The following is a 13,834-nucleotide window of genomic DNA, read 5'->3' as shown; positions in this document are numbered from 1 at the left end:
CACCATTCAATTTTAATTTCCACTGGACATGAATGGCAGGTTGTAGGCCACATGCCAGCCATGTTTGGAGGTAGGAACACCAGCCCCTGAAAATAAAGCTCCCAGCCTTTAATTGTCTCTAGTCAAAACAGATGGGCTAATTGAAAATGTAATCTCTGAAAATTGGAGACTTGGCCTAATAACAGATGGAACATAAATTGGATATTTATTAGGACAGTTGCTGCAGATGTCAATAGCATATTCTTGGCAAGCTCAGAATGGCAAATGGAGACTCATGAGGCAGATTTGACAGTAACTTTCAGATAAAGCCCTCATTTCTTAAATTGAAATTCCATCTTAGTTTGTGAGTCCAAAATCCAGCTGCGCTCACTGAATTTAATTTATGTATTCAATTGCTCGGTCTGTGCTTCTTCTGTTTTGCCGGTGATAAAAAAACGAAACAGATCTATTCTCAGCTATTAGAGTGCGTGTTACGATTTACAATGGTACCTTTATATTACTATCACTTAGCAAATGCTCTTATCGTGAGTGAACAGGAGAACATCACTGTAACTCTGAAGAATACAAAAATGTGGTATCGCACAGAGGCCCACTAAGAATCAATAAGTGTAATGTTCATCGAACAAACAACAATATGTATCCTACGAAAGTACCACACAACAGATAACCTTTTCACAGCTATAACTATATAGTTATTCAAAGGGAAATCCAAATAAAGAGAAAGTAAAGGTTATACGAAGTTATGGGTGAGAGAAGCAACAGCATTCTGGATGAGCTTCAGGGCTCTAATGGCAGAAGTATGGACCTCAGCACAGAGGGAGTTGCAGTAGTCCAGGTAGGAGATGGTCAGCGTCAGGGCTAAGAGCATAGGATAATAAGTGGTGAGGAAGGAGTGGATTTTCCCAATGTTGTGCTGGAAGAATTTGTACACCCGACAAACTGCCATGATGTTCTCTTAGAGGGACATTTTGTCATTGAGGACCACTGGCAGATGGAGATGTTGACGCTGTAGTGTTATTCTGGGTGAAGGATAGGTCCAGCAGGGGGTGGGACTTAGCTGGGAAGTAGAGAATCTAAGTTTCTGCCAAGCTGAGCTTAAGTTGATGATTTGACATTGAACTTGACATGTCTTGTAGGAAAGCTGACATGGGTGTCAATAACAATGTACTGGAAGGGGGAAGAAGAGAAAGAGCTGTGTGTCGTTAGCATTGGAATGATGCGACATTGTAAAGTCTTGACAGTTAAAAGAACTAAAGTAAATCCATAATGTTCCATTATGTCTGGCCTCATTCAGAGTTAATTAGGGCAGTGTCATTAGGATGGCTGATGCCTGCTAATGAGCCAGTGAGTTTCCACTAAAATAATTACAAATGTATAATTATGGATTAATTGATGAATATCTTAGTAAAAATCTGAAAAGGCTGATTAAGCTAAGGTGCAAGATGATAAGATAAGCTCCCTCTACTGTTGTAGTGTGGGGGCAACATGGCTCAGGCAGTAACATTTTACATTTACATTTTAGTCATTTGGCAGACGCTTTTAATCCAAAGCGACTTACAAGTGCATAGGTTCTACCAGAAGTCAAAGCATCACAACCAGAACTAGGAAAATACACCTGGACTGCTGTTCTAAACATATAGTCGTCATCATAAGTGCAATTTTTTTTGGGGGGGGGGGGGGGTTAGACAGGGATAGGGGTATCAGAAGGGGGGGGCGGGGTAAGTCAGGAGGGAGGACTAAGGTAGAGTTTGAAGAGGTGTGTTTTGAGTCTGCGTCGAAATAGGGGGAGGGATTCTGCTGTCCTGATAGTGGTAGGCAAGTCATTCCACCACTGAGGAACCAGAACGGAAAACAGGCGTGAACGTGCAGCTCGACCGCCAGGTGCCCGTAGAGAGGGAACCGTAAGGCGACCAGAGCTGGCAGACCGGAGTGGTCTAGCTGGGGAGTAGGGAGTGATCAGGGATTGTATGTAATGTGGGGCAGTCCCCTTAGCAGCCTGAAATGCCAACACTAGGGCCTTGAATCGGATGCGTGCGGCAATAGGAAGCCAGTGGAGGCCAATGAGAAGCGGGGTGACATGAGCCGACCTGGGCTGACTGGTGATCAAGCGGGCTGCAGCATTCTGGACCAGCTGGAGGGGCTTGATGGCGCACGCTGGGAGACCGGCTAGGAGGGAGTTGCAGTAATCCAGGCGGGAAATGACGAGCGCCTGGACTAGGAGCTGGGTGGCTTTCTCCGTCAGGAGATGACGGATGCGGCGTATATTATACAGAAAGAACCTGCAGGTTCTGGCAGTGGAGGATACTTGTGGAGCCAGGGAGAGGCAGTTATCAAGAGTCACCCCAAGATTCTTTGCCGTACGGGAGGAGGAACTACAAAGTCTTCCACAGTCAGTGAGAGGTCAATTGACGGAGAGGACTTGGTAGGGATGTAGAGAAGCTCAGTTTTGGCAAGGTTGAGCTTCAGGTGATGGGAAGTCATCCACGCAGAGATATCAGCCAAGCAGGCAGAGATCTGTGTGGTGATTTGGGTGTCGGGGGGGAAGGAAATGAAGAGTTGGGTGTCATCAGCGTAGGAGTGATAAGAGAAGCCGTGGGAAGAGATAACAGAACCAAGAGACATGGTGTATAGCGAGAAGAGGAGAGGCCCAAGAACCGAGCCCTGCGGGACTCCAGTTCGTAGGGGTTGAGGGTCGGAGACTGCGCCCCTCCAAGTCACCTGGTAGGAGCGACCAGAGAGGTAGGAGGAAAACCAAGCGAGTGCAGAACCTGTGACACCCATCCCAGACAGCGATGAGAGCAGAATCTCATGGTTGACTGTATCGAAGGCGGCTGACAGGTCAAGGAAGATGAGAACAGAGGAGAGGGATTTTGCTTTAGCAGAGTGGAGTGCCTCAGTGACCGCGAGCAGGGCGGTTTCAGTGGAGTGGCCACTCTTGAAGCCAGACTGGTTGGGGTCATGGAGATTGTTGTGGAGAAGATAAGTGGACAGTTGGGAGCAGACCGCCCGTTCCAGGGTTTTAGCGAGAAAGGGAAGAAGAGAGACAGGCCGGTAGTTGTTCAGGGCAGAGGGATCAAGAGTAGGTTTTTTGAGGAGGGGAGTGACTCTGGCCCTCTTCAGGGAAGAGGGCATGGTGCCGGAAGAGAGGGAGGTGTTGATTAGAGAGGAGAGAAAAGGGAGAATGTCCTCAGATATAGACTGTAGGAGGGGAGAGGGGATGGGGTCAAGAGGACAGGTGGTTGGGCGGTGGGAAGTAAGGAGTTTCAGTGTGTCGGTGTCAGAGAGGGGAGAAAAAGAGGTTAGGGAGTTGGGGAGGGTAGGAGGGTCAGCAGGGGTGGAGGGTTGGGAGAAGGAATTGCGAATAGCATCGACCTTCTTTTCAAAGAAGGAGACAAAGTCATCAGGTGTGAGTGATGAGGGGGGTGGGGGGGGGGAGGGGGGGGCAGAAGAGAGGAGAAGGTTGAAAACAGTTTGCGGGGATTAGAGGCGGCCGCGTTAATTTTCGAGTGAAAGAAGGAAGATTTAGCTAGAGAGACAGAGGAATGGAAAGATGATAAGAGGGCATGGAAGGAAGCTATATCACTGGGGAGACAGGACCTTTTCCATTTTCTCTCCGCCGCCCGCAGTTCGGTTCGGACAGCTCGTAGAGCATCAGAAAGCAAAGGACTGGGGGGGGAGGCCCGAGCTAGTTTGGTGGTGAGGGGACACAGAGAGTCAAAGGAAGATGAGAGGGAGGACATGAGAGTTGTAGCCGCATCATCGGGAGACAGTCGAGAGAAAGACTCCGCAGATGGTAGGGAGGAGAGGATTGTAGATGAGAGGGTGGAGGAACACAGGTGGCGTAGGTTCCGTCGACAGGTGACAGTGGATGGTGGGAGAGATGGATGGGTGTTAGAGGAGAGTGGAAGAGAGAAAGAGATGAAGGAGTGGTCAGATATATGGAGTGGTGTTACAGAGAGGTTGGTTGTTGTGCAGCTCCTTGTGAAGATGAGGTCAAGAAGGTTGCCTGCTTTGTGGGTGGGAGGGGAAAGAGTGAGGGTAAGGTCAAAAGAAGAGAGGAGGGAGAGAAAGGTAGACTGGGTGGACTCTGAGTTGAGGTTGAAGTCACCCAGGAGGATCAGGGGGGTGTCATTGACAGGTGAGGAGCTGAGGAGGATGTCCATCTCATCCAAAAAGTTTCCCAGAGGACCCGGGGGGCGATAAACAACAATAACAAACAGTTTGCACGGCAGAGTAACAGAAACCGCATGAAATTCAAAAGAGGAGAAGGAGAGGGATGAGGAGAAGACACTAGATCTCCATGAGGATGAGATTAGGAGACCTGTGCCACCTCCTCTGCCAGAGGATCTGGGTGTGTGGGAAAAAGAGAAGGCAGAGGAAAGGGCAGCCGGGGTGGCCGTGTTCTCAGGTGAGAGCCACGTTTCAGTTAAAGCAAGAGTAGTTGTCTGGCAGTCGGAGGGTTGCCGGTTCGATCCCCCGCCCGGGCTGTGTCGAAGTGTCCTTGAGCAAGACACCTAACCCCCAAATGCTCCTGACGAGCTGGTCGGGGCCTTGCATGGCAGCCAATCGCTGTCGGTGTGTGAGTGTGTGTATGAATGGGTGAATGGAGAAGCATCAATTGTACAGCGCTTTGGATAAAAGGCGCTATATAAATGCCTGCCATTTGTAGTAAGTTAACATAGTTAGTTCCCAGTGTACATTGATTGTATTTCTGGCTCTGGGTAGATCGATAATAATCATAACAGTTACTTAATTACTAGATCATATATATTCTGGCGATGGACAGTTTAGGAATATCGCTGCATTCTCATAGCAGAATGCATATACAGACATGCATAATTATATGATTTGGACTTGCTATAGATAAACCCGTAATTGTTCTGGTTAACGGGGCTCTGGTTAACCTAATGTTGAAATAAACTCCCATTTTAAATGTGAAGCAGTTTGGTTAGAAAGCATGAATCATCCTTTTTGGAGAGCTTTTTGGACACTTTGGACATGCCTTATAAAAACAGACTCTCATATATGTGAATAAAACACACGGGAAGGGTAATTTTCTTTACAGAAAATGTTCTTTGTATCATAACATCAGTTTTAATGGAAAAATAAGCTTTTTTATCATTTATCTGACTGGACAAAAGCGTCTTTGAGTACCTTCAATTATTATTATTTATTATTATATACAGATGTTTTGCATTTGGAGAGATTTGGGTGCAGTTTTTGGAATTTGAATGCCTGTCGAGTGTCGATATCTTTACTTTATCTTTATTTTGTTTACCAAGTTGACATCAAGTTTATGCGCAAATATAAAGTGATTCTGGGTTGGTCCTTGACTTAGAAATATAAAAATTTTTTTGTATTATATCTATTTTTTTTTTTTATATAGTGTATCTTTTGTGTACACTATGTACATCGTCTTCTTTCATTTTAGTCTTCAACCATGTGTGTGCAGTAAATAGTTTTAGAGATGTTTTTATAGGTCTTTATAGGACATTTTTATAGGACTAGTACAAAATAGGTGGAAATTGCCTTCTAGGGGGGTCAAAGTGGAAAAATGCTGTTTTCCAAACTCATCACCCTATGAGAAAGTCCATACGGGGTAAAAATCCTGATCTGTCATGATTATTCAACACTCACACACAGGAGCAAGGCATCAGCGGGTGGCCGTTGGACTCTAATCCTCTCTTGTCAGTTGTAGTTAAACTCTCGCTGAGAAACAGGAATGCATTACGAGTTACATTCAGCCCCACATCTACAGCGGTCCGTTAACACACTTCCCTTCCCGGCCAGCCAACCCCCTTTCCACTCCTCTCATGCTCCCATATGGACTGCTGTACCAGCAGACTTGGGTCAAATATTGTTTCGGATTCAAATATTTTTCTACACTTTACACTCTCTGAGATAAAGTGACAATGGAGGTACATTTTTGTTCTTCAAGGATCACATTTCCAAGATGTTCCCTGAAAGTACAATAATGTTATCTTTGGGTACAAATGAGAACATTTTCTCTCAAGTAATAAATATAAAAATTAAGGATACTGCATATTGCTGGCTAAGAGTACAATTATATGCACCTATAGGAACAGCCCCAGTGACAAGCATTTGTACCTTTTTAGGAACTTTGCACATTTATTTACGCAAGTGTACTGAGCTTGTCTGGTATATTGGAACCTATGTAATACTTTCCAAAAGAGCAAACCCCACCTTCTGATCCTCTTAGTTGGCTGAATTGCACCAGGAAAGATCAATTGATCACAGAAAAGTATTTGAATCCAAAACAATTACGTATTTGACCCCAGTCTGGCCACCAACCCCAGGCCTTTAGTGTCAGGTTCTGTGCTTTCGTTATCTGTTTTGTCCAAGTGGTTAGCATTGAAGTATATTGTTACCCTCTGTGCACACCATAGTCTGCCTGTCAGTTAATTCATTCCATGCCATTCGTTTCACCTGTCTCCCACTTCCTGATTGTTTCCCCAAACCTGATTGTCATTTCCCTCTCGTTACCTGTGTATAAAAACCCCTTTGTTAGTCTAGTTCATTGCCAGATTGTTATATGTCCTTGACCATACTCTCCAGCGTTTATATTGGATTGATTTCTTTTATGACCTGTTTTGTCTCCCACTTCCACCTTTTGCTTTACCTGTCTGTCTTGTTTGGAACCGTAGTTCATTGACCCATTTTGGCTTTGTACTGTATGATGTAAGAGCCACAGGACATGCCCACGAGTGCAGCACAGACTGATATCAAGTCAGGTGGCCAGCAGACTGCGAAAGCCCAGGAGCTGGGATTCAAACCCAGAAGGCCACAGGTTCCGTTCCCAGTCCCAGGCTTGGGTACACTGCCGTTGGATATCAACAATGAATATCTGACTGTGTAATTGGATCAAATGCACTGTCAAAAACATAAGCTGTGCCTAACTAGGTCTTGTGTACATCTCCATGAATTCGTTTTCTGTTGTTTTGCACTGTTCTGTGCAACAAAATGGTGATCAGTGCTAAAAATCAGAGGGGCTCAGTTCAAGCCAGCACAGCAGAAATAAAATGATTAGACTGCTATTGCACCATGTTTCAGTACAGGGGAGCACTCAATTTTAGGCCATTGTGATTCTATTGGTATGCTTGTTGTACTATTATAATGCAGATTATGAACATTTTTATCATTTCTGTCTTTTGGGGCCAGCTTTCAGTTTGGGGAGTGTTTTTTTTCTGGTAATTAGTTCCCCTCTGTTTTAAAGTGCTGGACCATGGAGATCTGGAGTCTTCTGTAAAATATTTTATGACATGTGAGAATATTTTTTAAGATATGTGAAGCGTGAGAGTGTGCGCCTAGGCATTTCCAATACTGGTATCCAGGAAGGTTGTGAATAATTGAATGTGGCCAACAGTAGTACAGTATAAAATAAAATTTCTGTTGAGTGTATGATAATATTGTTACTCCTGATGATAAGTGATTCCTGTCCATGTTTTGAAGCACTGAAGTCTGGAATAAAATAATGAATGTGTTAAACACAGACCTGGGTTCAAATAGTATTTGTTTCTGTACGCTATTCATCTTGCCTGGTGCAGTTTTGTGCCTGTAAGGAAGAGCAGATTGGCGGGGATAATACTTTTGGGATCATTTAATTTGATCCAATACTCCAGGCAAGCTTAGTCAAATGCAGAAGAGTATTTGAATTCAAAAGAAGTGCTGTTTAACCTCAGGTCTGGTAAAACATTTGAAATCTATGGCATATGCGTATATGTACAGTAAGTATGCTTGTACTTTATCTAATGGGGTTGATGCCCTGATGTAACCACAAATTAATACAAGTTGAGACCTTAGAATGATAAAGTCCTAAGAACAAGATAGTGTCATAAATGCGTTGTTTCTAGGGCAATTTGATAGGATTTCAATATTGTACATTCGGATTACTCTTAGGCTGTCTGTCATTTTTATCAGTGAAGAACTGCCCTGCATTTCAGTGTTAGGATGTGAAAGCTTTGAAGCCCAATATCTCAAAACTATTCAGAACACTGATAGAACCTTATAATTCCAAGATCATGAATGGTTCTACAACCATGTGGATAATCATCGTCATCGCAGTCAACATCATGCAATGTTTATTGACCCACGTTTTCACATTTCCTTCCAAAAAATTGAAAATACCCCAGTGAGAGAGGAGAACGTGGCCACCTTCCGAGGCTCGGAGTACTTCTGCTACGACCTGTCCCAGAACCCCATCCAGAGCAGCAGCGACGAGATCACGCTCTCCTTCAAGACCTGGCAGCGCAACGGGCTCATCCTCCACACGGGCAAGTCGGCCGACTACGTCAACCTGGCCCTGAAGGACGGGGCTGTGTCGCTCGTCATCAACCTGGGCTCGGGGGCCTTCGAGGCCATTGTGGAGCCCGTCAACGGCAAGTTCAACGACAACGCCTGGCACGACGTCAAGGTCACGAGAAACCTCAGACAGGTACCAGCAGGCGGCACCGGGGCTGGTGGGTGGAGCCCGGGGGTAGGGCTTGGGCGGGTGGAGTCAGGGGTGGAGTTCGGGTGGGTGGAGTCAGGTGTAGGGGTTGGGTGGGCGGAGTCCGGGGTGGGGCTTGGTTGGGGCGGAGGGGATCATTCAGGGCAACTAGGGGCAAGTGGGAAAATATTATTTTTAAAAATATTTAAAACAGGATGACTAAAAAGATAGGTGCGCTTACATTTCCTGCTGTAGTCAGGAAATGTAAGACTTTAAAGGCCCACACACATATCTTTCTCATATCATCCTGGAGCTTTCGATTTGTCTTCCATACTGATTAAAGGAAAGCAATTTTGGTACGCATATGTTAGGGACTAACTGCTATTTTCCAAGATATTTGTAAACAATTTCCCATGTGACATGACGTATGTTTTTGCATGATTATCGGATGACGTTGCTAAATGTTAACACAGAGAGCTGAGCACAGGATGTGGGGGCTGTAGCGTAGTGGTTAGGGTAAATGACTGGGACACGCAAGGTCGGTGGTTCTAATCCCGGTGTAGCCACAATAAGATCCGCACAGCTGTTGGGTCCTTGAGCAAGGCCCTTAACCCTGCATTGCTCCAGGGGAGGATTGTCTCCTGCTTAGTCTAATCAACTGTACTTCGCTCTGGATAAGAGCATCTGCCAAATGCCATTAATGTAATAATGTAATGGAGGGGGAGGGTGAATTGGGCTCTGGGGATAGGGTTAGGGACATAAAAAAATAAAATAAAAAACCTACATCACTGGTCTTTGCGAAAGTTTAATGGCTGATATAGATATGCTGATGTATGTGGGCCTTTAACTACAATTCAAAATACTTACTTTTTATCTTCTGCAAGTATAGTCACCACTGTTACAACTAATGTTGACTACATACATTCTTATTTGACATAAATTCTACATAAGCGACATCTTATTTTTAGTGTTTTATTTAGCATCTTTCCTCTCCATCAGTGCACTTTTTTTTCTGCTTTTGATGGGTAACACTGATTTCAGATTTTTGGGATTCTCCTTTTGATCTGTGTCTGTTTTATCTGTCAACTTGACTTCCCTGAAGCAGACACAGCGGTCAGAGACTTCCAAACAAGAAAGCCCTGGGACATTTCACTCTCTGATGTTTCTTTCTTAGCAAACTATAGCGACTACAGTGCAATGTGATATAACATTCCTGTTGGTTCCAACACATACACTCAGTGATTACTTTATTAGGTAGACATGTACACCAGCTTGTTAATGCAAATATTTAATCATCTAATCATGTGGCAGACATGGTCAAGAGGTTCAGCTGTTTTGGTCAAATGTTTCGGAAGAAATGTGATCTTAGTGACCTCAACCTTACCTTGGAATTATTGTTAGTGTCAGACAGGGTGGTTTCAGTTTCTCAGAAACCGCTGATCTCCTGGGATTTTCACACACACCAGTCTCTAGAGTTTGCAGGGAATAGTGCAAAAAACTAAAAACATTGAGTGAGCAGCAGTTCTGCAGGCGGAAACACATTGTTAATGACAGAGGTCAGAAGCTGACAGGAAGTTGACAGTAACAATGCATTACAACTGTGGCATTCAGAAGAGCATCTCTGAACACAAAACATGTAAAACCTCTAAGTGGATAGGCTACCGCAGCTTAAGACATAATAAGTAAAAAAATAAGTAATACATACCTAATAAAGTGCTCACTGAGTGTATATCACAGGGGTCGGCAACCCTGGTCCTGGAGAGCCGCAGGGTGTGCTGGCTTTCGTTGTTGCTTGGCATTAATTGATCAATGAAAGCCGTTGATTACACAGTTAACTCACCTCACCTGGTTTCTTGGGTCTGAGTCGCTTGCTTATTTTAAGGTGGAGACGAAAGCCAGCACACCCTGCGGCTCTCCAGGACCAGGGTTGCCGACCCCTGGTATATCATATTGTGTAATAACATCCCCATTGGTTTCTTAGCATATTACATGTGCCATAAATACATGACCACTGAAATATATATGTAACACTGTTTATTAGTTAGCATATTACAGTACATGCAGTTGTAATATGCCAATTTAATTTCAGCCTGGCCTCAGCCCTATTCTACAGAATGAAATTCTCCACATGAAGTTCCTTCAAATGAATATTATCTTACGTACAGAATATTTATTACATTTATTATCAAGGCTGTTCAGTGGACGACAGAGGGGAACTGTTACTGTGCAAGGCTTTAGCCTTTTGTGGAAAGGAAAACTGTAGCTTAGTTTAAATCTGCTATACACAATGCAGCTGGAGTTCCTGTAGCCGCAACCATTGAATAATAATTCAGCTTGTAGATACAGTAGCAGGGGAATGGGTGAACCGCTGATCCATAGTGTCACTGGCAGGAGAAACAGCTTTGTTGGACTCAAAACGGTTTGTACTTTGGAGAAGGCAGTCAAGTAAGTGCTTGTTTTCTGCTACTAATTTGCAAGGTCTGCTTAGAAGGGCTCGTTCCACAGCATTTGAAACACTATGGATGTTCTATTGGAGCTAAACACCTCGGACCAAGCCTCAAACCTTCTACATCCTTTTCTTCTCTTTTCCTCTTTCTGCTCTTTTCTCTCTACTTTGGAAGACACGCTTTGTAAGACTAACACAAACCATTCATGGAATGAGTCATAAAAAAAAAAACGATACAAAAAACAACAACTAACCGTTACCTAACCGACTAATGTACTAACACCCTAACTCTTCATCATTGTTTTTGTTTTATTTTTTGTTTTATTTCATTCCTTTATTAACAACCGTTCTGTTCACTATTCTTTAATTTCCTTTCTTCCCCCTTTTCCGCAAAGCAATCAGGCATTGGACACGCTATGGTAAACAAACTACATTGTATGGTAGATATCATTTTTATTGTCTTTTTTTGGGTTTGCCGTGTGTCCCCTTCCTACCCCTTTCCTTTTTCTTTGGGTTTCCTTGTCGACACTTTTCGATCAGAAATTGAGGAAACGGGGTTGGTATATTTCTGCCCTCTTCACTTCTTTCCCCCTCTCTCCCTCCTTCGCCTCTACCCATCCTGTTTTTCCCCATGGCTTTTGTTCAGTTTTTTTCTGTTCAGTTTTCACCCACATTTGAAAAAAGGCACACCAATCAGACCTTTGATGGGCTTTTGTGTATGTACAAAGCCTCTATATTTTTTTATGAACTTGTTGTTATTTATTTTTTTGCTCACGGCCGTCGGGGCGAAACTGGCAGAAGCTTTCCACCGCTGAAACAACGACCACGACCAAAAATAGCCTATCCTGGAAAACAGGAGCCGTGGCAGTTCTTCCCTGAACACTGCATGGCATGCCTAACTATCACTTGTTGTAACTCCCTGGCATAACTCCGCTACATTCTGCTAACCAAACTCCACTAATACTGAGCTCACTCACTTGCAGTCCACCCTCATTCGTCCCTATGGCATGCTAGTGAAATCGCCGCTATATGCCGTGGTACTGTGTCCCGTTTTTAACCTTTGCACGTGCATTTCATTCACGCAGACCTCCCTGCCCAAGCTTTGTGAATAAATCCATTTATCTCCCTCCATGATTAACTCTTTTTATTTTTGGAAAGAAAGAGGATCAAATCAAAACCTTAATCTTGGCTTGCACTTTTTTTGTGTATATGTGTGTCATTGGGCATGCTTGTCAACATTTGAAATTCATAAATTATCCCCAAAAAACCTGAAGCAAGAACAAGCGATTTTGTCCTTGTTTTTTTACCATTTACTAACCCTCAAGCCAAATTTCTTTTCCAAAATACTAAAAAGTCATTCTCTTACTACCCCCGTCCCAATCCTCCTCATCGAAGGTAAAGAAAATATGCTTCTCAGATATTTTCTTTATCTGTCCTTCCAGCCTGAAAAGAAAACATGAAAAAAATCAAAACGTTGTCTTATCCAAAACAACAACAGCAAAAAAAAAAAAAGAAAGAAAATAAGAAAACCTTCTGAGGTACAAAGACTGGCCCTTATTACGCTATGAGTGACTGAACGACTTGGAGGAAAAGGAGGAGCGCTTGGTTGTTTTGGGAAGGTCACGAGGTGCCCCTCTGTTCCACCGGTTCCTCTTTGCAGGTGACGATATCGGTAGACGGCATTTTAACCACGACGGGCTACACCCAGGAGGACTACACCATGCTGGGCTCAGACGACTTTTTCTACGTGGGAGGAAGTCCGAGCACGGCGGACTTACCTGGCTCTCCTGTCAGCAATAACTTCATGGGCTGTCTGAAAGAGGTAAGCACATTACTGACCTGTCCTGCCCATGTACTGACCAGACCTGGGTCAGAAGCATCATTGCTTTAGATTGAATGCTTTGTCTACTGTATTAGAACCGATAAAATACACCCCCTCCCCTCTCTACCTCCCGGTCATTTCTAATTAATCATGTATGCTGTTTATTGTAATTATTGTGCCTGTTGGGTTGGCTAAAATTGTTTTATTGCTGCTTCTTGGTGGATTTGTTCTCATCAGATTGAATCTACAGGGTTCATGTTTTTATATATGTGGTCACTTCTAGCACTTGGAAGAGCTGTCGAGGCAAGATTAGTCGAGCACAGAAATGTTTTATAATCCAAAACAATGACGTATTCGGCCCAGGTCTGTTACTGACCTCTCCCAAAAGTAACTGATAAATTATTAAAGTGCAGTTATCCCATATAATTGCTGAAATGCTTTGATAAAGTATGTTACATCTATGAGATTTCAGCATTATCTGCCCTTGCTTATTGTGCAATCACCTAACCCACACCTGTCCTAACAGACATGAAATTTGTTCTGCGCTGCATTTAACAGCAATTTAAATTTTTCACTCACTCATCGTCCCACACACAGAAATACATTAACTGTAGTAGTGGACCTGTGTAACAGTGGTTAGTGAGCTTCTATGTGAAAAGATTAAAAAAGTTAATTTAATGGCTGATTAACTCCAGGGTATGTACAATTTAAATATACATTATCTTCTGAGCAATTAAATATAAATAAATATTAATGTATAAACATACAGTATGTCTTCATGAACTATTTCAAAACATTAGCAAAGTCATTTTGATTAGTGTGCAGAAATGAATTATTGCGATTGATGGCATCTGTTGTGAGAAGCCATTTGAGGTAACATTGCAAATTAAGTGGCCTAAACAACACAAAGGGGGCAGGAGGCAGTAAAATGGCGCTGGTTGTATTTTCTTAGCAGCGGGGCGCTGTAATAACCTTGCAGCTATCGCTAATTGTCTCAGATGCTTTTAATAAGTAAATACCTTTAGGCCCGGCAAATAAAGATCTGCAAGCAGCAGAGAGATCTTTATTTTAGAGGGAATTAAGACAATTAAATCTTTGCAAGCCTTTGCTGGGAAATATC

General features: G+C 43.5%; 1 protein-coding gene across 1 annotated transcript in view; it reads left to right on the top strand.

Moving 5' to 3' along the window:
* The window catches only part of LOC133128076 (neurexin-3a-like), a 396,336-nt gene that overhangs the window by 96,344 nt on the left and 286,158 nt on the right, over window positions 1-13,834 (top strand). The window contains exons 5-8 of the mRNA XM_061241322.1: window positions 3,284-3,298; window positions 8,151-8,452; window positions 11,288-11,332; window positions 12,553-12,714. Coding sequence (XP_061097306.1) covers window positions 3,284-3,298; window positions 8,151-8,452; window positions 11,288-11,332; window positions 12,553-12,714 — 524 coding nt within the window. The remainder of the gene's footprint in view (window positions 1-3,283; window positions 3,299-8,150; window positions 8,453-11,287; window positions 11,333-12,552; window positions 12,715-13,834) is intronic.

This window comes from Conger conger, chromosome 5, assembly GCF_963514075.1.
Source record: "Conger conger chromosome 5, fConCon1.1, whole genome shotgun sequence".
NCBI lineage: Eukaryota > Metazoa > Chordata > Actinopteri > Anguilliformes > Congridae > Conger > Conger conger.
This window is presented reverse-complemented; position numbering and strand designations above follow the sequence as displayed.